Source organism: Xenopus laevis, chromosome 9_10S (assembly GCF_017654675.1).
Source record: "Xenopus laevis strain J_2021 chromosome 9_10S, Xenopus_laevis_v10.1, whole genome shotgun sequence".
Taxonomy (NCBI): Eukaryota; Metazoa; Chordata; class Amphibia; order Anura; family Pipidae; genus Xenopus; species Xenopus laevis.
Window position 1 is genome coordinate 115,653,449 of NC_054388.1, and position 27,469 is coordinate 115,680,917.

The following is a 27,469-nucleotide window of genomic DNA, read 5'->3' on the forward strand; positions in this document are numbered from 1 at the left end:
TCTATATAGGTCACAGCCTCATCTTACTCATCATGGACTCCCATCAGGGAAATAAATCCTTTTTCCAATATTTAGTAATAGTGACAAAATGTTTGCACTAGAAAACACTGCACCCGCAGCTATTCTCCCTGACTATTCCAAAATGCCAACAAAGTAACAGACAGGTGGAGAAGTATGCAAGGCATTGTGGGAAGCGGAGTCTTACCTGAAGGAGGGTTGGTTTCTCTGTGCAGAAATAATACAATTGCAATTACCTGTAAAGGAATATTTTGATGTTATTTCATATTTTAAATGTGCTTGGGCATCCCCTTTAAATTCATTGTCCTCAGTTAGGGGGCAGCTACAGGTAAGGTGCCTAATCAGAGAACCCCAATGACCAGAAGGGGCAGGAAGTGAATTAGTGGCAGGAAGTGAATTAGGGGCAGGAAGCGAATTAGGGGCAGGAAGCGAATTAGGGGCAGGAAGTGAAATAGGTGCAGAGATACAGAACTTCCTGTGCTTGGTGGTTTAGCTGATCGGTAACCAGGGACTGAGAATGAGAACGTGGGAGGGAACGCTCACTTCTCTGGTCCAAATAGTCAGCTGACCCAGGAAACCACTGCTCATCTGGGAGGGACTGCGTGCCAGCAATGTTGCAGCAAAGCAAAAAGACTGTATCCTGCCTCTGAGAGACAGACAGACAGAGACACAGAGACAGAGAGAAGAGCACCAGCTAGAGATACACAGTTACAAGGGTGAAGGAGAAGGAACTGAATAAAGAAGGAGTCAAGATACTGAGCTGGAAGAGAAAAGGTTTCAGCAGAATTCTAGATAATGACCACATCACATTCTCAGGAAAGTGAGATAAAAAGTGGAGTGAGTGCAAAAAGGGGAAGGAAAAGAGCATAACGGGCAAGGGAAAGAAGAAGTGGAAGGGAGAGGCTCTCAACCAAGAGGGACAGATAGGCAAAGAGAGAAGAAGAAGAGGGAAGGAAGAGGGCAAAGAGAGAAAGATAAAGCTTAAGTAAGAAAGAGAAATAGGAGAGTAAAGCAAAAAGGACAAAAAGTAGCTAAACAATAGATACTAGAGATAGACAGCAGAAGTGCAAGAGGATGAGGAACAACCAAGGATAAAAGAAAGGTTAGAAATATGAGAGTAAACTTATAGAAACAGAGGTCCGGATATAAAAGTGAAGCAACAAGAAAAGGTCAAAGAGAACAAGAAGCCAGAGAAATATAATAGAGACAAAAGAGACAGAGAGAGAAGCTAAAGATAAGGACAAGAAGGTGAGAGTCACCATGAGAGTGTAGATAACAGAGGCTAGAGATCAAGAGAAGGGGAAAGTTAAAGAGGTGTAATCCGGAAGGAGATGCTTTACGTACCATAAGGAACAGAAGGGTAGGGGAGAAGGAGGCGCAAAAAGGACTAGAGATAAGAGGATAAAAAACGGTGAGGAGCATAGGGTTACGGTAGAAAGAAAGCTTAGGGTAAATAGAGGGGCAAGGACAAAGAGGAGCTGGCAAAAGTAGAGGTTACAAAAAGAACAAGACAGAGTTAGAGAAGAAAGCAAAGCTCTAGAGGGAACAGGGATGCACTTGGCTCCAGAAGAAGACCTGTCCCACTCTACAGACATTCAGTGGATTCTTGGAGGACTTGGCATTTCCATCATGGCATTTCTTTTGGGTTGTATCACCTGCTGGCAAAGTGAGTAGGAATTTCTTTTTAGATTTTTGGGGGATTTTGAACTTCCAGCATCTTCCCTACTGGGATCACAGACATAGTATGTGGGGGATGAGTAAATCTACTGCACTCCAAAAGCAAATAGTTTTGTAGTTTAGTGGAACAAAATCTACTAAAGGGTAGATTGCCTGCACATCTCTAGGTCAGTGAACTGTAACTGGTTGGTGCATCTACTGGAACCCAAGTTTTGAAAAAGTATTCAAGATCCATTTCCGAAACCCATAATGACTTAATAAATGACTGGTCGATTGGCCGAGAGACTGAAAGCCTAACATATTCATCCTTTATATGAATCCTCAGTCATTACAAAGGCCATCTACCAGTTATCAGCCTTTAGCAAAAAAGCCTAATAAAAGCAGCCCCACCTCATACATATGAAGCTTTATATTACTATGCCGTGTATAAGTATTCACCCCCTGGACTTTTCTACATTTTGTTACTGAACAACCTGGAATGTTAATGGATTTAACTGGGATTTTGTCAAAGGGCATATCTAAACACATGGCATCACAAAGGTAATCGAGCCCTGGAGAAGCTGCAGTCAGGGTTGAGTTTAAAAAAGTCTCCCAAACTTTGAACATCCCCAGATCAACATTAAAGCCATTCTGGAAAAATAGAAAGTCAAAATCCCAATGGAATCGATTTTAATTCTAGGCTGTAAGGCAACGAAACTGGAAAAGTTCAAGGGGTGAATACAGACCACTGTATGGTCAGGGCAAACCAAGTAGCGGTTAGTTCCATCTCATCCGACTGCTGCACAATGAGACTACTACTGACCATAAAACTGTCAAACTATTAAACATGGTCATGGACTTATTTAGGAGAACGTATTGGTGCTACATATGTATCTGAGCTAAATCTATTTCCTCCTTAGGGAAGGAGCGCTTTATTGCCCCGAGACGGCCGGCACCCCCGTAAGCAACACCGATTTGTCTCTTTTGCTTTTATTTGTAACCCTAGTGCATTGCCTTTCAGAGGGGTCTGCTTTCTGCTCACCTGTCCTTGGAGCCCCTGTCTGGTTGATGGGGTAAGCAGTATCTTAGCAACCAGGTAAAAAATTGTTGCAGATCATCCACACAAGACTGTTTCAGCCTTATCTTTCTCAGTTTTTAGGGGGTTATGTAATAGAAGGCACTAAATTTGCCCAGGAGCAGTAACCCATAGCAACCAATTAGCAGATATCATTTACTGGTCATCTATGTAAAAGCAAACACCTTATTGGTTGCTATGGGTTACTGCCCATGGGCAAACGTAGTGCTTTTTATGGCATATGGAGGTTAGTGTTTTGGGTGTTCAACAATGAGCTTAAACTACTGCCCTTTTCCTACAATTTAGCCATTAGGTCACACACACACATAAAGTTGATTTTTGACAGTGTAATATTCATTCTGAGAGTGAAAAAAACATTTTGTAGTAAGAAAACGTGTTTTGTCAATCACAAATAAATTCTGTGAGGAAACTGTTCAATAGTCACAAAAGTTTTGTTGTAGTAGAGCAAAGTGATTTTGGCCAGGACAAAAGAAATTTGTTCAACACTAGGATCATTTTGAAGTAACAAAATACTATGAACACAAATATTCTTTTTTGGTTTAGAAATACAATTTTCCTAACCAAATGTATCTGTTATAATGCGAAACTGTTGTGTCTCATTCTGTACTAAAAAAAAATATTTTTATTACTAGAACTGTATTTTTGTGCTAATGTTTGTGAGTCTAACTCAAGCTCAAGTTGTGTCTTGGGCAATTCATTTTGTGAAACCATTCATTTTGTATAGACAATTTAACTACATTATGTTTTGTGTTCACAGAATTTATGGGGGTTATGATGATAAAACATGATTTATTACTATTTCAAAAAAAGTCAAAAAATTTTCTAAGTCCCAAAAAACGCTGGCGTGTTTTCTACATTATGGGTGATAGGCTGAAAAAGATCGAAATTTTTTTTAGGGCTCCCCTCCTTCCCCCCCACATTTCCTGACTCATGGCAACTTACCTAGACAGTGGGCACATGTGTAGGGCAAAATAAAATTTTTATTTGATGTTTTGAAGGTTTTCTAGGCATTTGTAGTGCTGATACGTATTCCTCCATTGAAATTTGAATTTGGCGCCGTATGCAAATGAACCATCGCTAGCGAAACTTGCTAAATAAACATGCCTGACGCGTTTCGGGAGTAGCTCCCTTAGTCATAGGCTGAGTTACTAGACCCAGGAAACAATTGGATCACACGATTGGGCCTCTTCTCTGGGAGGGTATTATCTGTCAATGGTTGGAACTTATTTATCCAATGTGCAGATTCCCATCCCACAATCCTCAGCTGCCAAGGAGGTTTCTCTGTGTGGGGTCAGCCACAAAACCTTCTGTATCATGTTTTTGTCTTCACAGGACTCCAGAACCTGGATCCCTCTCACAATACCACATGGGTATGTTCCAGTTCAAATGATGGATATAAAATAGCTGGCACAAGGGTATATTGGTGCCATTATGATGTAGAGAGTCAACAAGGATTGATAATTTCAAGAAGATGATTTTAGACTTTTAGGGTCCAAGACCACCCCTTGGCCATGGACCTGTCTATCAATATATGGACCTTAGGGAATGGATGTTGGGGCAATGAAAAGGTTAAGGGGGAATTAGTTTTTGAAAGCAGGTCCACTGAGTCAGATGCTTCAACATTGGAACATACATATTAGTCCCGTATAATATATATCAATAGTGAGGTTTCACCTTACAACTTCTGTCATGCTAATGAAACTAATTATAATGATAATAACCCTTGGGTTTTTTACCAGGTCCTTCCTCTGCCAGCTTCATTGTCAATCAGATTGCAGAAAGTAAGAGCCTAGCATAAAGGAAATCTACCCCTACTTGCCCCCTGTACAACCTGTCTATTGGCTCATATAAAACCCCTCTAGCACCCTGTGTATGAGAAGCCAGGGAGTGAAAGCTCTCTAACACATGGCACTAACACGATATTCCAAATTCTCCAGCAGATGCAGATGACTATGAAGAAGATTTTGAAGGCAAGTTTGTTGGAGTACTTTTTCCATGTCTTGAATGACATTATATTACCCACTAAATGGGGTGTTACATGGGCTTAGAGAACTACTAAATCTACATAATCAGGTAGGAACAGTGTGTACGGTATTTATGTAGCCTGGGTACATTGAGAGACCCTCCTATCAAACATTCTGTTCGCCTGTGTAATGTGACGTATCTCTCTCTCCCCCCCAGTCCCCGCTCCAAGGAAAGAGCCTCCTAAAACCAAGTAAGTTGTGCTCTCCCCACCCCAGATTCATACTCAATAACATTGCTGCACTTTATTAGCCGCCATATCTGCAGGACAACCTGATCCCACCGCTGTCACCAACTGCAACTGTTCACCAGCTCATTAATCATTATTGAGATCATCTTGAAGCTTCCAGAAGGACATGCTGGTTGCAAATAAATACACAATAATCAAATGCACATTTCCCTGTCTCAATCTTGTGTTTCTCCCTTCAGACAATATTCTCCATCTCCAAGGAAATTCACAACCGGTCAGTGTTCTCATATTATGGTACAAAGTGATTGATGAAAGACACAATATATTGATCTTGTGTATCCCACTATGCCGCTCCCAACATTCTCAGCTAGCCCATGGGTGCCCCAGGGGATGATGGGAGATGGTGCAACCACAAGGGTTCCTGCTCTTTTATTCATGTCCCTCTCTTTTCTTGTTTCCCAGAAACCAACAGTCACAGCAGCTACGCAAACGTAGGTAAGTGTACAAGGGTCAGACTTTCCTCACTGTGTCAGGGTAAGTGAATGTGCCCTACTGTGTTCTGGTGAAAATAACAGACATATTATTGCCTTGGGGATAACAGTGCCTAACCCTAATCCTAACTCTTCTTATATAGAGTAGAAGATGTGTCCTTGGCATTGCCCCACCAGTAGTAAGTTCCCTTGGACATTTCTGCTAATGAACTTAACGTCTCCTTCCCTTGATTCTTATTTGACTTTTAGTCGATCCAAAGAGGCAAGAACCAAACAACTGGTTTGCCATAGACTGGGAACAAAATAATGATTGACCAACATGCAGAATATTATTGGCCAACGATCTAATGCACGACTTTGCCAGCCACTGCCTGATACTGAGCACAACCTGGAAGCCAGCTTGGGGTGGCATTTAGAGGGTATATGTTAGACAATCAGCAGGCAGCATGATATATATATATATATATATATATATATATATATATATATATATATATATATATATATATATATATATATATTATTATATTGTTCTGCATGTTTAGATCCTGAGCCCAGTTATGAAAACGTTGATAACAGTGCATCTAACAGTAAGTACATCCGGTATGGATTCCTTATTATCACACAGTAGAGATCCAGGCTTCTCAGCCCTTTCTCTATAAAAGTCACACTTTTCCAAAACTCTCACTCTCATTGGCATTAAGTAACATGGAACTCTTATCATATTGATGTTCCCAAAGCAGAAAGGGTGACCAGGGAACATGCTGAGAGTATTCCTCTATGAGATATATACTGTATATATAATGGCCTTAGTAATTCCTTTTGTTTCCCACAGATCTTCGCCCAGTAAATGATCACACGTACCTGTAAGTACCTGTTCATTTCTCTGGGATCATCCCTCAGATATTGTTTCCTTTAAGCAACCAGAGTTAGGGTCAGCACATTTCAGCTTGAAGCCCCCAAAACTGTCATTGAACATCACAGAACTCTAGACGAAAAAGGAAAAGACAATCTTTTGTTAAAGTGCATTTGGGAAGACTAAATACGTGCGAATCTTGAAGTTTCACAACAGTACCAATGTGGTTATGGTCTGGAACCCAGAGTAACCATTCGAATCTTTTGTTTCATTATTATATCTGCATTAGCTCTTTCTAAGCCAACTTCTGATTGGCTGCATTTGGTTGCCACCCTGTTATTAGCAAACACACTATTTGAGGCAGGTCTGGGGATTAATTGGAGGTCTCTCTTGTCACAGGAAACTCATTGCCGAGGATGAGACCACCAAAGAGACACATTTGACTGCTACACAGGCAACAATGCACACCAGTAAGTTTATATATGTGTATATATATAAAATATGGCATGAAGTAGAGAATAAACTAGGCATTATATAATAGGATATACCTATGACATCATCATTTTGATATAATTGCGCTCACAATCAAGTCCTGTGTCAGCGAATCAGTCGACTACATGCAAAAAGGGTTGGGCATCTCTAATGGAGATTAGTGCATATACTATGGGAGGGTTCCTATACAGTGTCTCTCACATGAGATCTCCTCTTGGCTCAACAGCGCCCCCCTGTGATGGACTAACTACACAAGGTAACCACTTGCTTCTAATTGTACAAAACTTTATGGGGAACATGATCTTCAATGGGGTCCTAGTGGGGTGAGATAATAAGTTGCACCATTAATAATGCCACCGCCGGCTCACAAAACTGCAACACTTCTGTAAGTAGTAGACTGGCCTACCGGGATACCAGGAAAACTCCCGGGGGGCCCAGGTGTCAGTGGCCCCTCATGCTGCTAAACATTTGGCCTATTTCATGGCCATTCCCTATTTCTATAAGAACAAAGAGGCTAAATAGATGAAATAATAGATAATAGGATGTAAAGAAAAGAGACTAGGAGAATAGAGGCTAAGTGAGGAGAGGAGGAATAATAGTACTGAGAGTGGGCCCCTGGTCTAAGGTTTTTGGGTGGGCTCCTGGAGTCCCAGCCCAACACTGTCTGTAAGTACAGCACAAATCTATTATTTTATTATTTTTTATTATTAACATGTATTTATATAGCGCCAACATATTGCTTAGCACTGTAAAGTAAATATATTTGATTATTAGGAATTATAAATCAAAGCATTGTCAACTCCCCTGACCACTAACCCTCCTTCCTTCCAATTCCAGATCCCTTGAAGGGCAGCAGGAAATCCATGTCCATCCCAGAAAGCCTGAGCAATTCCTATGAGAATGTGATGCAGCAAAGCTCCCCCACAAGTAATAATAATTCCCTCAGTTCATTGCACCTCTTATATCACATTGTACCTCTTACATCACATTGTACCAATTACACCACATTGTACCTCTTACACCACATTGTACCTCTTACAAAACATTGTACCTTTTACATTACATCGTACCCTGTTACATCACATTGTACTTCTTACATCACATTGTACCAATTACACCACATTGTACCTCTTACACCACATTGTACCAATTACACCCCATTGTATCTCTTACATCACATTGTACCAATTACACCACATTGTATCTCTTACATCACATTGTACCAATTACACCACATTGTATCTCTTACATCACATTGTACCAATTACACCACATTGTATCTCTTACATCACATTGTACAAATTACACCACATTGTACCTCTTACACCATATTGTACCAATTACACCACATTGTACTTCTTACACCACATTGTACCAATTACACCACATTGTATCTCTTACATCACATTGTACCAATTACACCACATTGTATCTCTTACACCACATTGTACCAATTACACCACATTGTACCTCTTACACCATATTGTACCAATTACACCACATTGTACCTCTTACACCACATTGTACCAATTACACCACATTGTATCTCTTAGATCACATTGTACCTCTTACACCACATTGTACCTCTTATATCACATTGTACCTCTTACATCACATTGTACCAATTACACCACATTTTACCTCTTACATTACATTGTACCTCTTACAAAACATTGTACTTTTTATATTACATCGTACCCTGTTACATCACATTGTACCTCTTACACCATATTGTACCAATTACACCACATTGTACCTCTTACACCATATTGTACCAATTACACCACATTGTACCTCTTACATTACATTGTACCTCTTACACCACATTGTACCTCTTACACCATATTGTACCAATTACACCACATTGTACCTCTTACATCACATTGTACCTCTTACATCACATTGTACCTCTTACATCACATTGTACCTCTTACATCACATTGTATGGCAGCTCCCAACATATAACTGTATATCTGTGCAGTAACTGTGCCAATAACAATATGTTATTACATCTCTTCTAGGCTTGGAGCTGAACCCAGATTATGTAAACGTGTAACAGGAGCCCCAACCTCTGGCTGGAGAACAGGAAGGGTGGGCATCGGGGCACGGGGAAGCTTTTCTATGACTTTCCAGGAGCTCTTCATCTGCTCCATAGACTCATTGGAACTTTTAGTGGCTTCCATCTGAAACCCAATCAAAATTGTAGAACTCTGCACAAGTAGGGCTTCATAGTCCCCATGCCTTAATGCAGTGATCCCCAACCAGTAGCTCGTGAGCAACATGTTGCTCCCCAACCCATTGGATGTTGCTCCCAGTGGCCTCAAAGCAGGAGCTTATTTTTGAATTCCAGGCTTGGGGGCAAGTTTAAGTTGTGTAAAAACCTGGTGTACTGCCAAACAGAACCTCAATCCAGGTTGACAATCCACATAGAGGCTACCAAGTGGCCAATCACAGCACTTATTTGGCACCCCAAGAAAATTTTCATGATAGTGTTGCTCCCCAACTCCTTTTTCTTCTGAATGTTGCTCATGGGTTCGAAAGGTTGGGGATCCCTGCCTTAATGGATAATCCGAAACCTTCCTCTTGTCAATCCCAAGTATGATGGGAACTGTTGGACTGTAGCTGAGAGGCTGGAAAGGTGGAAAGGTTCTAGAAACAATTCTACATCATAACTGAAAAATGTATTTCACTAGGTGGGACCGTCGTGGGATATGGAGCCCCAAATACATGGAAACTGGCCTCTGGCTATAATTTCTATATGATGAGCTGTATATATGAAATGTAACGTGTATGTGTGAGATTGCTGGGAAAGTCGCTGGGAAAGTCGCTGGGAATGTCGCTGGGAATGTCGCTGGGAATGTCGCTGGGAATGTCACTGGGAATGTCACTGGGAATGTCACTGGGAATGTCGCTGGGAATGTCACTGGGAATGTCACTGGGAATGTCAATGGGAATGTCACTGGGAATGTCAATGGGAATGTCACTGGGAATGTCAATGGGAATGTCACTGGGAATGTCAATGGGAATGTCACTGGGAATGTCACTGGGAATGTCACTAGGAATGTCGCTGGGAATGTCGCTGGGAATGTCAATGGGAATGTCACTGGGAATGTCAATGGGAATGTCACTGGGAATGTCAATGGAAATGTCAATGGGAATGTCACTGGGAATGTCGCTGGCAATGTTGCTGGGAGTCAGTTTCTTTGGATCATGCCAATAAGACATATATTAAGGTGAATGTACCAATAATTTATATTACTAAATGACTGTCCTAATTACAGTATAGGAGTGTTCAGCTTAGTCTTGTATGTACTTAGGGCTGGTTCACTAAGTTAACTCTTAATAAGTTAAAGTATGGCCAATTCTTAGCAACTTTGCAATTAGTCTTCATTTTATAGTTTTATAATTATTTGCCTTCTTCTTTCTGCATTCAGATTGGGGTCACTGACCCCAGCAACCAAAAATGATTGCTCTGGGAGGCTACAATTGTATGTTTTTTTTTTACTTTTTATTCCTTATCAGTACCTTTCCTATTCATATCCCAGTCTCTCATTCACACCACTGCCTGGGGGAGGGTGAGTGTTTATTTGTGCCCTGGGCACCCCTGGAACTATAGCAGGGTGACACCCCAATGTTTCTATATATCTGTAACCTTGTTATGAGCTAAGGGGTCCCAATCTGAAGGCCAGTTAGGGGGAGATTTGGGGTGAGTGTTTATTTGTACCCTGGGTACCTCTGGAACTATAGCAGAGTGACACCCCAATGTTTCTATATATCTGTAACCTTGTTATGAGCTAAGGGGGCCCAGCCTGAAGGCCAGTTAGGGGGAGATTTGGGGTGAGTGCTTATTTGTACCCTGGGTACCCCTGGAACTATATCAGGGTGACACCCCAATGTTTCTATATATCTGTAACCTTGTTATGAGCTAAGGGGGCCCAGCCTGAAGGTCAGTTAGGGGGAGATTTGGGGTGAGTGATTATTTGTACCCTGGGTACCCCTGGAACTATAGCAGGGTGACACCCCAATGTTTCTATATATCTGTAACCTTGTTATGAGCTAAGGGGGCCCAGCCTGAAGGTCAGTTAGGGGGAGATTTGGGGTGAGTGTTTATTTGTACCCTGGGTACCCCTGGAACTATAGCAGGGTGACTGTTACCCCAATGTTTCTATATATCTGTAACCTTGTTATGAGCTAAGGGGACCCAGTCTGAAGGTCAGTTAGTGGGAGATTTGGGGTGAGTGTTTATTTGTGCCCTGGGTACCCCTGGAACTATAGCAGGGTGACACCCCAATGTTTCTATATATCTGTAACCTTGTTATGAGCTAAGGGGGCCCAGTCTGAAGGTCAGTTAGGGGGAGATTTGGGGTGAGTGCTTATTTGTACCCTGGGTACCCCTGGAACTATAGCAGGGTGACACCCCAATGTTTCTATATATCTGTAACCTTGTTATGAGCTAAGGGGGCCCAGCCTGAAGGTCAGTTAGGGGGAACTAGGGGGAGTTAGGAGTTCTGAGCATACAATTACTCCAGCACTCCTACTGTAAGGGCAGAGACACACTGCTATTTTGGGAGATTAGTTGCCCAGCGACAACTCACTTCTTCTTTGGGTGACTAATCTCCTGAACTGCCTTCCCACCAGCTAGAATCGAAATCGCCAGCAGGATGGCACACGGAACACTTTGTTTTCTGAAGTCACCCGAAGTTGACTCACGAGCAAACTTTGGGCGACTTCGGAAAGCCGAAAAGATCTGAGTGCCACCCTGCCGGTGATTTATATTCTAGCTGGTGGGAAGGCAGTTCGGGGAGATTAGTCGCCCGAAGAGGCAGCAATTTGTTGCTAGGTGACTAATCTCATGAAATAGCAGCGTGTCTCTGCTCTAAGACTACTCAGAGAGATCATATAGTTACTCAGGCATTCCTACAGTATAGCTTCAGTAACACTATTACTAGGAGAGTTTAAACGGTTTGCGGCATTGAATAAAATTTAGGTTTGGTGTTAATTAAATAAGAAAAGAGATTACATAGAAAGGCAAAAGATAAATTGGAAAAGGAGAAGGGGAAGTTTGTAGCCCCAAATTGAATACTTAACCAACAGAAAGTTAAGTGGCTTATTTAAGAATCTAAGCAAACTGGAATATATATATATATTTAAATAAATATTGTCCTTTTACATCTCTTGCCTTGAGCCACCATTTCATGATGGTCTGTGTTCTGCCTCAGAGATCACCTGACCAGAAATACTGCAGTTCTAACTGTAACAGGAAGAGATCACCTGACCAGACATACTGCAGCTCTAACTGTAACAGGAAGAGATCACCTGACCAGAAATACTGCAGCTCTAACTGTAACAGGAAGAGATCACCTGACCAGAAATACTGCAGCTCTAACTGTAACAGGAAGAGATCACCTGACCAGAAATACTGCAGCTCTAACTGTAACAGGAAGAGATCACCTGACCAGAAATACTGCAACTCTAACTGTAACAGGAAGAGATCACCTGACCAGAAATACTGCAGTTCTAACTGTAACAGGAAGAGATCACCTGACCAGAAATACTGCAGCTCTAACTGTAACAGGAAGAGATCAGCTGACCAGAAATACTGCAGCTCTCACTGTAACAGGAAGAGATCACCTGACCAGACATACTGCAGCTCTAACTGTAACAGGAAGAAGTGTGGAAGCAAAAGACACACCTCTGTCTGTTGATTGGCTCATGTGACCTAACATATTTGGTTTGTTTGTGTGCACCGTGAATCCTAGGATGCCAGGCCCTTATTTTTAAAATGGCAAGTTTCTATTTATGATTACCCAATGGCACATAGTATTAAAAAGTATATTATTATGAAAATGGTTTATTTATATGAAACAGGGTTTTACACATGAGCTGTTTTATGCAATATCTTTTTATAGAGACCTACATTGTTCGGGAGTATAGTTTTCCTTTAACTTGAATGTTGCACCCACTGGTACATGGAAGTGGGTAAGGCATGATTTAATTGCAAAATGTAAGGCTCCCCCACCCCAAAAACTAGTAACTGTTCCGTAACTCTATATTTTGTGTTTCTAGCTGAGAGATTAAGGTGAAAGGGCATGCTCATGCCTTCAAGAAGAAGGTGAAAGATGTTCTCCAACCTTCCCAACATCTATGCATGGTTTTCAGTTATCTGATATCTGGTTCTCACACTTTATTATGGCCTTTTCTATGTTACAGAGACAAGTGGCTGGTGCCAGAGCTATGACGTGTATATAAAATTCTTGTATAACTAGTTATACCCTCTACTGAGCAGTGATCAGATAATGATTCTCACCCAATCATAATCCCACCATACATAGAAAGCAGCATGGAGGGGTTCAGTGAAGGAGGCAGTGAAGGTGTGTAAGTGTCTGATTGGATCACTCAGCTCATAAAAGGACAAAGATCCAGCCTTATAGTCCAAAGAGATTCTGATTTTCCTGCAGGAACACTTGTGGGGTAATGGGGTATCTACATTATCATGTTTAACTGAATAATCACCATGAGATAAATATAAAGCCCAGGACTTGTTATTATTTCCAATATAATATTGAGCCCCTGCCCTCTCCATACTGGGATAGGCCACCCCTACCCCCCAAAGTCCCGATTCACTGACTTCCATATCCCAGTAATGTCGTCCCGAGGGGAAACTTTTGGTGCTTAACACTTGCCTAAACTCAAATCTCTCTGGTGCTTGTGGGCGACCCTGATCCCTTTCTGTGCCAGAAGCCATTTTCCTGTCGTGGGACACAGACAGATCATTGGCCGCTGTGTTTATATCCAGTAACATGTCCGTAGCCTCCTGCCCATAGGAGGCCCTGGTCACAATCCCAGCTAAACCTTTGAGTAATGTCTCTGAGATCAGTAACTTGTCCAAATCGCAGACATCAGGGACATTTATATGATCTGTTTTTCTGCGCTTCTTCTCTCCCTCCTCAGCCCCACAACAGTCAGCTCCATGTGATTCCTGATCCTGTAGGACAGTGAGTGGATCTGCTAAGTTACACAGTACGTCAATGTGACGGATCTTACTGGTCAGCTCGTTCTTATTTGTTTCTATCTGTTGGAGTAGGTCACACAGTTGGAGGTATATCTTCCTTTTCTGCCTGGAGATCTCATCCAGGACTTGCTTCTCCAGGGCTTCCAGCTGTTCCCTGATGCCCCTAAACAGGTCAGTGACTCTCTTTGTCTCACCGGCTGCTTTTTCCTGTATCTCTTTTCTGCGCTCATGTAGCCTCTGGGCTTCTCTCTTTACCTTCTCTCTGTCTGGGCTCAGTTTCTCCAGAACATTCCTCAGTTTCTCTTTTTTCTTCTCGAAGGCCTCATCCAGCAGTTCCACCTTGTGGCCCCTGTGTTCTCCGGCCAGGCAGCAGGACGCACAGATAGGGGCCCCATCCTTACAGCAGTAATACTCCAGGATCCGTCTGTGCACAGAACACTTTTTCTCCAAAAACGAAGTGGTGGGTTCAGTCAGTACATGTTCTGCGGAATTGTTGTGAACCTTTAAGTGGGTATCACACAGGGAAGCCTCACACAAGAGACAGGATTTAGCAGCAGGTACAGGAGAGAGGACACAGTAGGTGCAGAAGATCCCAGTCTCCCCCATTTCTTGGTGACAAGGAAGGAACCGCTCTGCTATGTTACCCAGAGTTCTGTTCCTCTGCAGGGCAGGGCGCTTGTGAAACTTTGCTCTGCAGTCGGGGCAGGTATAACCTCGTGATCTTCTTTGTGTGTCCAGCACCTTCTCAATGCAGCTCTGGCAGAAGTTATGGCCACACGGCAGGGTTATGGGATGTGTATAAATACTCAGGCAGATGGAGCAGTTCAGCTCCTCTCTCAGATCAGTAGATGCCATTCCTGAAAGGAAGAACAGGACATTAAAGTTATAGTTGTAGAAATTCAGAATATGGGGGAGCAAGCTAGGCTTCAGGCTATGGCCAAATTAAGCTCCATATACTGAGTTTGATCAGCAATTCATTTATTATTTAGAGTGAGCAAAAATGATACCCTCCCTATGTGAGTTCAGCTAAACAATATGATTGGAAGAAGGTAAGAGGACTTCAAGAGGGACTTTATAAAACAAGGGCAAAGGTGTTCTAGAGTGTTAGCTCTATGGGTTAAACTCACTGAGCCAGAACATTCCCACAGCACTTCATACACATAACAGTACAGATGGTAGAAAAGCCACAGAACTTGCAGAAAAACAGATCATATAGATTGCAAGCCCTTTGTGCAGGAACAAAAAATAAAAGAGTTCCATTTAAAGTAAAAATGGTGGATCTGGGGTGTAAGACGAAGGTATTGGGACCCTATAAAATAATTATGCTCAAATACATGCCAACCACCATTCTGTATTCATCTAATAAATGTTTATACAGAGAGAACTATTGGTTTATAAACAGGACTGACCACCATTCTGTATTCATCTAATAAATGTTTATACTGAGAGAATTATTGGTTTATAAACAGGACTGGCAATCAATGAGATATACACACAATAACCCCTCCCATCTCCTAACAGAATAAGTAAAGAGGTACTCTGGGTTCTACATTATTAAATCTACAGTCAACTCTGTTCTTAGTCGCTTTGTGTATTGATATTTTAAGTGAACAGGGGAATAGGGTAAAGTCTGCATTACACACAATGTGAGAGGCTGTCCCTGTTTCCAAAGGGGAGGATTTTACACAGGGACGTTGTTAGACTGAAATCATAGAAAGATCAGTTGATGGAAAGGCTACCACTACATTATTATTATTATCAGATCCAGGACTATACCCTTTATGTTATCACTACTGTCACGTTCAGCACCCTATATCCAGAACCCAAGCTAAACTCCCTGGTCTCGGCTCTCACTTCTGCCTCTAACAGTCGCCTTTCACCTCGGGAGGAGCCCCCGGCTAATCGGATGACGCCAGGTCTTAATTGAGAGAGGTGCAAAGGTAACGGTTCTGGACGAGCAAAGGGGAATAATCATCTCACCAGGATACTGGAAGGAAGAAAACCACCAGGAACAGGCAGGCCGGGCAGCACAAACAGAGAATCGTCAGACAAGTCGGAATCAGGATATAGAGCGTAGAATAGTCAGTGGACAGGCAAATGGTCAGGATTGGAGAGTTAACAGGCAGACAAGAATCAGGAATGGAGAAATCAGAGAGGTCACAGGCAGGCAAGGGTCCATACACAGTAGATCAGTCAGAAATTCACTAAGAATATACACCCAGGAACTTACTAATAGAACATAACAAAGGGCAGTGAGAAATTTTAAACGGTCCCTTTAAATAGTTTGAATTTTGGCCACTGCACTAGATTATTATTATTATAAACTCCAGGATTATACCCTATATGTTACCACTACATTATTATTATTATCAGCTCCAGGATTATACCCTATATGTTACCACTACATTATTATTTTCAACTCCAGGATTATACCGTAAATGTTATCACTATATTATTATTAGGGATGTAGCGAACGTCGGAAAAAAAGTTCGCGAACATATTCGCGAACTTGCGCAAAAACGCGAGCGGTTCGCGAACGGTTCGCGAACCCCATAGACTTCAATGGGAAGGCGAACTTTAACATCTAGAAAAGACATTTCTGGCCAGAAAAATGATTTTAAAGTTGTTTAAAGGGTGCAACGACCTGGACAGTGGCATGCCAGAGGGGGATCAAGGGCAAAAATGTATCTGAAAAATCTGCCTGTGTGTGCTTGGAAGAGATAGTGTAGGGGGAGAGCTGTTAGTGATTTCAGGGACAGATGATAGTAAGTTTGCTGGCTAGTAATCTGCTTGATACTGCTCTGTATTGGAGGGACAGAAGTCTGCAGGGATTTGAGGGACATTTTAGCTTAGGTAGCTTTGCTGGCTAGTAATCTACTGTTCTCTTTAAACAACTGCCATACGTTGACCTTGTAGGCATTGTTTGCCCAGTTTTTTTGGTCGCAGCCACTGAAGCACAGTTGCCAGAAAAAATATGCCATATAAATGCTGAAAATAGTAATTTTTTGCCATATACGTTGAGTCAACGTATGGCAAAAAATGACTATTTTCAGCATTTATATGGCATATTTTTTCTGGCCTCTGTGCTTCAGTGGCTGCGGCCAAAAAAACTGGGCAAACAATGCCTACAAGGTCAACTTATACACTACTACAGCGATGGATACGGATTACGTAAAATATATTATGGCTGCTTGAAAAAAGTCACTCCGGTGTTTTTTCTGGAGACGGTAATATTATGGATATTTAGACAGAATGTGAACAAGGTCACACAGCTAGATGGCAGTTGGTTGAATAACACACTGGGCAAAAAATGCCTACAGGGCAAATAATGCCTAAAAGGTCAACTTATACACTACTACAGCGGTAGTAAAATAAAAAAAGTAAAATAAAAAAAAAATGAATATTAAAAAAAAAAATTAAAGTTGGTGCTGCTGAACTACTAGGAGCAGCAGATTAGCACACCAGTCCCACTCCCCAACACTGCTAGACTAATAGCACTGGGCTCTTATAGTAGTAGTAGTAGTAGTAGTAAAACAACAAAAAAATAAATAAAAGCAGTCCTTACAAGGACTACTGTTATTGCAGCAGTCAGCAGATGAGATCAGAAGCAGGACAGCTGCCCACTGCAGCTACATACAGAGCACTGCAGTAGAAGGTAGATTACTAGCCAGCAAAGCTACCTAAGCTTAAATGTCCCTCAAACCCCTGCAGACTTCTGTCCCTCCAATAACAGAGCAGTATCAAAACGATTACTAGCCAGCAAACTTTCAACTGTCCCTGAAATCACTAACAGGCAGCAGCTCTCTCCCTACACTATCTCTTCAGCACACACAGGCAGAGTGAAAAAACGCTGCAGGGCTTCGGTTTTTATAGGGAAGGGGAGTGGTCCAGGGGAGAGCTTCCTGATTGGCTGCCATGTACCTGCTGGTCTGGGGTGAGAGGGCAAAAAAAAGCGCCAACAATGGCGAACCCAAATGGCGAACGTCGCGCGAACTTCCGGCGAGCGCGAACACCCGATGTTCGCGCGAACAAGTTCGCCGGCGAACAGTTCGCGCCATCTCTAATTATTATTATCCGCTCCAGGATTATACCCTATATGTTACAACTACATTATCACTATCAGATCCAGGATTATACCCTATATGTTACCACTACATTAGGATTATATGATAAATCAGATCCAGGATTATACCCAACCAATACAACAATTATTTTATGGTAACGGTTTCTCATTAAACAAGAATAAAGTAAAATGAGTAATGGAGGGGAGGACAGGCTCAGACACATATGTATACTCTGTAAGCAAAGTGTAAATCATTAATCACGATTAGAATCAATAACTGTAGCAAAGTAAAACCATGGATACCATAGTATAACCTATCACTTTTCAGAGCAGCTAAGCCGCACTCATAGAGAAAGGAGCAATATGTTACCTGAGGGGCCCCCTTGTATCTGTGGGAGTCACTGACAAAAGATTTCCCTGTTGAAATAAATAAATCCAGTAAAACGCGTGATCCGGGGCTGCGGCAGCGTTACAGTTGGTCTCTTATACAGCATATACTCAAGCTGGAAGGTTTAATGCATGCAGTAATCCAGTCGAAACAACGCTGATCAGCGCTGGGAAATTGAGTTTTCTATTGCAAGTGAGTTAAAGTCCATATATGGTGCTGGGGTGGGTTGTGACATTCCTATATTGCTGTACAGAAACATGAGCCAGAGCAGCTCCAGGGGTTAAACTGTTACACATGTCACTGACCAGAGTAACGTTCTCCTGAATATATTAACCCTTACACTGCCAGAGACCAGAGCTTTACCTGTAACTTCTGAACAGTCACATGTGCTGCTTATGTGTAAGGGAATCCCTTCATATCAGATGAATTAACATTTCAGCTGCTTCTGACTTTGTTTTCTACCTGCATAGAGCCAGTCAGTGGGTTATTATGTTACCAAGTTACTAAGTTACTATGTTACCAAGTTACCAAGTTACTATGTTACTGTGTTACTGTGTTATTGTGTTACTATGTTACTAAGTTACCATGTTACTAAGTTACCATGTTACTAAGTTACTATGTTACTGTGTTACTGTGTTATTGTGTTACTATGTTACTAAGTTACCATGTTACTAAGTTACCATGTTACTATGTTACTACGTTACCATGTTACTAAGTTACCATGTTACTAAGTTACTATGTTACTGTGTTACTGTGTTACTATGTTACTAAGTTACTATGTGGGGCTGCTGAGTGTGCGTCTGCCACTTTATGTTATTTATAAAAATGATATATATCTAATGAATACGTATTTGAATGTATTATAATACTGACGATACACAAAGAAGCTGTAGAAAATATAGAAGATAAAAGTAGGGGAATGATTGGTTTGTACAATATCCCCCTGTGTTGCCAATGGCAACCACATACAATTCTAATACAACTGTTATTGTGTCGGTATAAATCAGGCCAATCACTACAGATCATTGTTTATAGACAGGGCCCAAAATGAAAGACAAATGAAAGTCTTGGTCCAGTGCTCAAAATCACAACTATCCTTCCTAAATCAGAACACCCCAATATATGTCCCACCCCCACATACACAGCTCCGCCCACTGCAGTCTGGGGGTTCAACAGCTTGTGCCCTAGAGTACAAAACACATGAGTCTGGGACTTTGTTTCACCAGAAGTGCTCAGGGAACACCCTTTATATAATTCCCACATTAATACTCAGTCCCACTGCTGCTGCAATTTATACTGAGTGTCCTGTGAGGTAACCAGGAAGTACTTACAGCTAATGAGAGAGTGAGGGGGAGTGTCCTGTGAGGTAACCAGGAAGTACTTACAGCTAATGAGAGAGCGAGGGGAGTGTCCTGCGAGGTAACCAGGAAGTACTTACAGCTAATGAGAGAGCGAGGGGGAGTGTCCTGTGAGGTAACCAGGAAGTACTTACAGCTAATGTGAGAGTGAGGGGGAGTGTCCTGTGAGGGGAAAGTTAACTGAATGGCTCTTCTAGCTCACATTGCATGTCAGTGAGAAAGTTTCCACACCTCCCAACATTTTGGAAATAAAGAGAGGTGATTTTTTTTGACCACGCCCATTTTGTGACCACACTAATTAACATGTTCATTTTACAAAATTTGGCAGGTTATGAAAGTTTATACATTAGGGTTGCCACCTGGTTTTGATCCAAACAGCCCAGTATTATGAAGGGCTGCCCGGGTCAAAACGTCCTGCCCGGTTTTCCAAATAAGGAAAACCGGCAAGATTCCCTTGATTGACACAGCGATTGGCCAATCGCCACATCATAGCCCTGCCCCATGACATCACAGACACTCCCATCTATGTCACAGCCCATCCTGCTGATGTCACGGCCCTGTCCCCTTGCCCGGTCTCCACCATTTCAAGAGGTGGCTACCCTATTGAACATATTTATGAGGTTCTTTTTCAGGTATTACAGTTTTGCTCATAAAGGTGAATTGCCCTTTAAGGGTCAGGGCACTCAGGCAGATTCGGGAATATTAGTCGCCCAGCGACAAACCTCCTCTTCTTCAGGCGACTAATCTCCCCAAACTGCCTCCCCTGCCATCCTGCTGGCTAAAATGAAAACCGCCGACGGGATGGCACTCGGGTTGCCTCGCGAGGAAACTTCAGGCGACATCAGAAAATGAACCACTCCGAGTGCCATCTCGCCGGCAGGGGAGGCAGTTTGGGGAGATTAGTCGTCTGAAGAAGAGGAGATTTGTCACCCAGAGACTTGGTTTCTTTTTTTAGCTGTTCAGTGCAGAGAAAATCTGGACTTTCCAGTACAAACAAGGGACTGTCCCACTAAAAACAGGACAGTTGGGAGGTCTGAGTTTCCACAAGAATCTCTTTGTCTGAGAAAAAAATGACTCTTGTCTCAGAGTCTTGTTCTATAATAAGGTTCTGGTTAGCAAATTACCAACATCCCCTATTCTGCCTGGTTGTGGGGCATTTCCATAGGTGCCTGTGTCTGTCCTTCCTTCTCACTATAATATCATTATACTGTATGTTCCTTCTCATGCAGATCAGAGACATCAGGCACAGAGACATCAGGCGCAGAGACATCAGGCGCAGAGACATCAGGCACCACTTACCGCTGTTGCACTGGAGGAGACGGGAGAGAGAGTAAGGCAAAACACAGGCAGTTGGGAGAGGGAGATAAAGGGGAGCAGTGTTGGACTGGGATGCCAGGAGCCCAGCAGAAAACCTTAGGCTGAGGGCCCAGTTTCCAAACTATTATTCCTCCTCCCTGTACTCATCCTATTTATTCTCCTATTCTCTTGTCTCTACCTACTATACTCTATTCATCCATTATTAAACCTCTTTGTTCCCATAAAGAAATAGGGAATGACCATGAAATAGGCTAAATGGTTAGAGGCCACTGACACCAGGGCCCACCGGGAGTTTTCCTGGTATCTGGTGGGCCAGTCCCACACTGAAGGGGAGAGAAGACATGGGAAGTTTTGTTTTTGTACTGCCGGAATACCATACTGTTTAACCCCTTAATGACCTGACTCTTCAGTCACACAGAGCACAACACTGGGCGTGTATATATATATATATATATATACTGTATGTACTGATGCAAAATCAGAAGTAAGATGACACACACTTCATCAAATGTGCTAATTCTTGATGTATTGAGATCTCCACAAAATGTTTCGGAGGTACAGCCTCCTTTATCAAGTGCTCTCATACGTGTAATTCCAAACACAGGTATAAAAAGGTGCAGAGGTGGAATTCTCCTCCCCTCTAATTACGTGACATCACTAGGTGCATTTAAGCATTAGTCTATATGCAAAGTGATACATATTATTATTATATGAAAAGTGATACATATTATTATTATTTGCAAAGTGATACATATTATTATTATTATTATTATATGCAAAGTGATACATATTATTATTATATGCAAAGTGATACATATTATTATTATTTGCAAAGTGATACATATTATTATTATTATTATTATATGCAAAGTGATACATATTATTATTATAATATGCAAAGTGATACATATTATTATTATATGCAAAGTGATACATATTATTATTATATGCAAAGTGATACATATTATTATTATATGCAAAGTGATGCATATTATTATTATATACAAAGTGATACATCTTATTATTATATGCAAATGATACATATTATTATTATATGCAAAGTGATACATATTATTATTATTATTATTATTATTATTATTATTATTATTATATGCAAAGCGATACATATTATTATTATATGCAAAGCGATACATATTATTATTATATGCAAAGCGATACATATTATTATTATATGCAAAGTGATACATATTATTATTATTATATGCAAAGTGATACATATTATTATTATATGCAAAGTGATACATATTATTATTATATGCAAAGTGATACATATTATTATTATATGCAAAGTGATACATATTATTATTATATGCAAAGTGATACATTGTATATTGACATTATTTCGTGACATCATTATATAACAATACTTGAATAGTGACAACATGTGCATAAAATTGTCCACAAGTGACTTTACTGAAGAATATGTCCAGAAACCATGATTTTGATGTGGCTGTGAAAATAAACACTGTTGGGGAAACAAACCGACTGCCACTGGAACCTTGGATTCTGGCTGCCCAACAAGGTCTCGTATTCTGGATCGGGGGAACTTGCACAAAGAAACACCAACGAGTGGATCAGAATAACAAGTTCCGTTTATTGAAGCCCAAACATAGGCTTATATAGGGTATAAGTAAAGACATCCGAATATAGTGACGTATTAGCATAGTTATTAGCATAGTATATGTCTGTAATAGGTACAGCATTCAGGATGGAAAAAAGAGAGAGAAGAAGAGACAAATATGTGCATGCACATTAGCTAAGACATTTCGGCTGAGACAAGCTGATAACATTGTTTATGGTACATGATGATACTTATGCCAGGTTGTCTAAGAAGAGACAGTACAGGGTCGTACAGAAAAACAAGTACAGAGGCCTACAAGGGTCGGCACGTAGGCATGTTAACCCTTCAACCCCCCCCTTTGATCATACCATGATCATCTAATGTGAAAAAGACATATGAGAATGTATTTTCTTCAACTGAGAATTTTCTGAAGTACATATCATAGAGCGGATACGCTTGCTGAAAAAGCTGGAAAGATACAAATTGAAAATAAGAAGGAGAACAAGAGTGATAGTAACAATAACAAGGGGATAAAAAGATAGAATGCATGATAGCAGAGCCAGTAGGTGACCAACCAGTGAAGACATCACACCAATGATGCTGGAGATCAGGTTGAAGTTGTGAACTTAAAGAAATAAGTTCACCTTTAGTAGCAACGGTCTTCACAGCAGTATCACGTAATTGGTGTAAATGTTTACGAAAAGTAGCGATAGTTTTGGTGTTTGTTTGAAGAAGAGAGCGAACAACAGTGGTTGGTAACTGATAGGCAGATAGAGGTAGAGGTTGAATATTGAACTGCATAGAATGATAAATAGTTGGTGCAGGAGAGAAATAATAAGATAAATCACCATTGAAGAATGGTTAAATTAGAAAGACAACCAGCAAAAGGTAAGGAGTCATCAAGTTTCCCCAACAAACACAATAGGAATAAACTGAAGTTTCCCAATTTGGGATCATTGCACATCACTATGCAAAAAGAAGGCACATCACTACTTCAATAATAACAGCAAAAATGTAGGTCTTCATTTAATCCTGTTGGGGCCGTGGTGTTCAATTTATCTATCCACATAATTTCTTTCTGTAGTAATACAGTGCTACGCAATATGTTGGCGCTATATATATACATGTTAATAATAATAATAATATACGATTATAATCCCCTCCTCTTGGAGTTACATTCACCACTTGTAAGACCAGCCATCTCAACTGGTTACTGTTATGTCCCTGTCTCCAAAAATGCCTACTTATTGGGGTCTTTTTCTAGATCACAATTACTAATTGTTCTTTTATGTTCCCCAATTCTGATTCTTATCTCTCTCGTGGTTTTACCAACGTATGTCTTTCCACATTTTAACATGTGAATTACACCTGTGGTGGTGCAGGCGGTGCAATGCTGTAACCTGATGGTCCCTTAGAGGGGAGATTAAAACGTTCCCCTTTGATGATGCTATTACAACACCCACGGGACAAGCAGGGGAATGTCCCTACTCTTGGATTGCCCAAAAATGTGGTTTGTCTTACTTTTGGTTGTAACAAATCTGCCTTTGTCAGTATATCTCCTAGGTTAGCATGATTTTGCATGGAATATTGGAACCGATTGATACCGCGTGACAATTGCAGCCCTCTTGTACTATTACATGTATGTACTGTGCTCCTTTTGTCTCTCCTCTTTCTTTGGGTAGGTTCCTGTGTCAGTGCAAGAGTTAATAGAGCAGAATTATTGTAAGAATTGTATCTTAAGTCCATGTTCTAATATAACATCCATTTTGTGTAACATTGAGTGCAAGGCGATACATCCCATAATAGTTGTTTGTCCTTGGCAAGTTCTTATCTCTGTCGTCCTGGTGTCTAACTGACATCCTTGTCCTGTCCAACAGGAGGCTACTTATCTAAATGAACAATAATACATTCAACAAGTTTCCATTGTATTTGTTTCCTCCTTCTTCCTGAGCTCGTATTCTCCCAGCTGGAGGCCCCCCTTTCAGATTTCCATTCATACACAGTCAGGAACCCTAGCTCCCAACTGTCCCGTCTTTAGAGGGACAGTCCGTCTCTTGACGGCTCAACCCGCAGTCCCTTGTTTGTACTGGAAAGTCCCATTTTTCTCTGCACTGAACAGCCAGAAAAATAAACAGTTTCTAACTTAATTGGCTTTTGGCAGAGAGCCCAGAACAGCCACAGCAGCAGATAAGATACTTTTGTAACAATTTGAGATAAGCAAATAAGTAATTGTAACAATATAAGATAACAGGTCCCTTGGGAAAAGTTACACTCACAGCATAAAGGGCAATTCACCTTCATTAGCAAAACTGTAATAGCTGGAAAAAAAACGCACAGAAATATATAATATATATATGGTCAAAGAATTTTTTCCGCACTAGTCGCGCAACTTTTTTATTTCCAAAATGTTGGCAGGTATGATTATATTCCCCTTGGTCTAATTTCCAGACTCACACACTCTCTTAAAGAAACAAACACTCGCTCTGCTTATTGAAACGTGTTGAATACAAAACTGACAGTTACAAACTGAAGGGGGCAAATTCACTAACAATCGTAGTTTCGCCAGGCGCAACTTCGCCGTGCTTCGCCGCACTTCGCCAGGCGTAGTTTCGCCAGCGCTCCGCAAATTCACTAAAATCCGAAGTTGCGCACAGGTGTAGCGTAACATTGCGAAGTTGCACTAGCGTTGATTCGCTAAGTAAAGCGAAGTTACGCTAGCGAAGGCTAATTTGCATACGGCGCCAAATTCAAATTTCAATGGAGGAATACGTATCAGCACTACAACCGCCTGGGAAACCTTCAAAACATCAAATAAAAATGTTATTTTGCCCTACACATGTGCCCACTGTCTAGGTAAGTTGCCATGAGTCAGGAAATGTAGGGGGGAAGGAGGGGAGCCCCAAAAAAAAATTCGATCTTTTTCAGGCTATCACCCATAATTTAGAAAACACGCCAGCGTTTTTTGGGACTTAGAAAAAATGTTGACTTTTTTTGAAGCAATCCCTATCTACTCTATTGCGCTTCGCCAGGTCTGAGGTGGCGAAGGAAGTCTAGCGTAAAAGGTAGCGTTCGCTACACTGCGCGTGTCAGTGAATTTGCGTAGTTACGTCACTAGCAAAAATTCACCAGGCGTAAGGGTGCGAAGTAACACTAGCGAAACTACGCCAGCGTTTGTTAGTGAATTTGCGCAGTAACGAAAATGCCAAACGCTACCGAATTAACGCTAGTGTTCGGCGCTTCGGCGCTTAGTGAATTTGCCCCACGGTGAGAGGCTGGCAATTTTTTTCTTCCTCTACAAATATTGGCTTTTTATCGGTCATCTCCAAATTGTGGGTGAGAGCGAGCGCTGGTGATTTTTTAGTTGTGAAGTTGCAGCACAAAGTGACATTAGTACCAACCTGGGTCTCTTCATTGTGAGACTTGTGCAAGTGCCCCTGTAAGTGGCTGATTAATCTTTAATTATTTGTGTGTTATTTGTGAGCACGCAGAAATATTTCATTTTGGGAGTGAAAAACAACTGTTCATGGTTTAGTCTATACCCTGAGTATAGGGGCCGTCACCAGTATTAAAGAGACAGAGAAACTGGAAAAGGTGCAGAGAAAGGCAACCAAATGAGTTAAGGGAATAGATTGTATTGCTGGACGTTAGTGTTATTAAACAAATAATATTGAGGTTCCTTCTCTGGGACACACAATACTATATGTAATGTATAGTTTGGGGCAGAAAGTGGCACAAGGTCAGTGTAGTTCTGTTGGAGGAGACGGGAGAGAGAGTGAGGCAAAACACAGGCAGATGTGACAGGGAGATAAAGGGGAGACGAGACATGAGATATTTCTTGTACTGCCAGAATGTTATACTGTTTAACCCATTAATGATCTTACTCATCTGTCATGCAGAGCATTGCTCCGTGTGTGTGTGTGTGTGTGTATATATATATTTATTGGTGCACCTTCTTCTGCCTCCTATCATGTGACCTCTGTCTCCCTGGGATTGCCTCTGTGTCAGTTTAATGGTTAATAGAGCAAAATGCCCAAATATTTCCCTTGTTCAACACTCAGTTAACACTCACACACCCACAGACTCGTAAAGAAACGCTCACTCACGTTGCTCATTGGATTGGGTTTAATAGCAGCAGGGAGTGAAGGTATTACCCAGACCTCATTAATATAAAGCAAAACTCTATAAATTCAAATAATTGAGGTCATTTATTAGACAAAGACAAACAAGACAAGAGCTTTGCTTAGGAAGTACTAAAGTGTGACAGGAGAACTTCCCAAAGACTCTCCTCTTACAATAACCTTTTATAGTATTTACCATAAGAGCAAAGGGTACACGCAGGGTCGCCACTAGTGGGGAACAGGGGGGACAAGAGTCCCGGGCCCAGGCATGAAGGGGGGCCGGCAGTGCTGCAGTTTTGAATGAGCCGGGCCCCCCTTACGAGTGCCGAAGCCTGCTGCCATTTTCGAAGTCCCGAACAGCCGAAATGAGAAAGTGCTGAAAAGCTGAACAGCCGAAAGACCCGAAGTCACGAAAACAGCCGAAATTTAAGTCCTGAAGTGGCGAAAAGACCCAAAGTCATGAAAACAGCCGCAGCCAAGAAGCGGCAAAAAGACCCAAAGTCATGAAAACAGCCGAACGCAAAGTCCCGAAGATGTGAAAAGGCCTGAAGTCACGAAAACAGCTAAAAAATTAAGTCCCGAAGCGGTGAAAAGTCTACTGAACACCATTTTTTTTTGTTTTTTTTTAATCCCCTGGCCACCAATGTATTATTTTAATATTCTATAGGCCCCTGCCACCAATGTTTTTTTAAAAAAATATTCTTTGGGGCCCCAATTTTTTTTACTTTTAAGGGGGGCCCTGGCACCAATTTTTTTTTTTTAACTTATAAGTTGCCCCTGACCATCAATAGCTTTTTATAACTTGTGTGT

General features: G+C 41.4%; 2 protein-coding genes across 4 annotated transcripts; one reads left to right on the forward strand and one right to left on the reverse strand.

The window, feature by feature from the left end:
* Positions 1-157: 157 nt before the first annotated feature.
* On the forward strand, positions 158-9,139 carry LOC121398969. Of its 3 annotated transcripts, XM_041578680.1 has the most exons (13): positions 159-1,684; positions 2,595-2,634; positions 4,103-4,140; positions 4,708-4,740; positions 4,952-4,985; positions 5,222-5,256; positions 5,445-5,477; positions 6,019-6,063; positions 6,309-6,339; positions 6,729-6,799; positions 7,048-7,077; positions 7,659-7,748; positions 8,843-9,139. In XM_041578680.1, the coding sequence occupies exons 1-13, from the start codon at positions 1,570-1,572 to the stop codon at positions 8,875-8,877; spliced, it is 630 nt and encodes a 209-aa protein (XP_041434614.1). In that variant the 5' UTR covers positions 159-1,569; the 3' UTR covers positions 8,878-9,139. The 3 variants fall into 3 exon arrangements, with proteins under 3 accessions (XP_041434616.1, XP_041434614.1, XP_041434615.1); XM_041578682.1 differs by lacking the exon at positions 6,019-6,063 and having other exon boundaries at positions 158-1,684; XM_041578681.1 differs by lacking the exon at positions 7,048-7,077 and having other exon boundaries at positions 167-1,684.
* Positions 9,140-12,694: 3,555 nt separating this feature from the next.
* On the reverse strand, positions 12,695-18,563 carry LOC108704228 (E3 ubiquitin/ISG15 ligase TRIM25). The gene is made up of 2 exons (XM_018240690.2): positions 18,267-18,563; positions 12,695-14,690 (listed from the first exon to the last, which is right to left on the reverse strand). The coding sequence occupies exon 2, from the start codon at positions 14,686-14,688 to the stop codon at positions 13,111-13,113; it is 1,578 nt and encodes a 525-aa protein (XP_018096179.1). The 5' UTR covers positions 14,689-14,690; positions 18,267-18,563; the 3' UTR covers positions 12,695-13,110.
* Between the last annotated feature and the right edge of the window lie 8,906 nt (positions 18,564-27,469).

Coding starts and splice junctions, on each gene's coding strand:
- LOC121398969 (XM_041578680.1), top strand. CDS start 1,570: ATGCACTTGGCTCCAGAAGAAGACCTGTCCCACTCTACAGACATTCAG. Junction 4,986..5,221: donor AAAGAGCCTCCTAAAACCAA/GTAAGTTGTGCT, acceptor TTCTCCCTTCAG/ACAATATTCTCCATCTCCAA. Junction 6,340..6,728: donor GTAAATGATCACACGTACCT/GTAAGTACCTGT, acceptor CTCTTGTCACAG/GAAACTCATTGCCGAGGATG.
- LOC108704228 (XM_018240690.2), bottom strand. CDS start 14,688: ATGGCATCTACTGATCTGAGAGAGGAGCTGAACTGCTCCATCTGCCTG.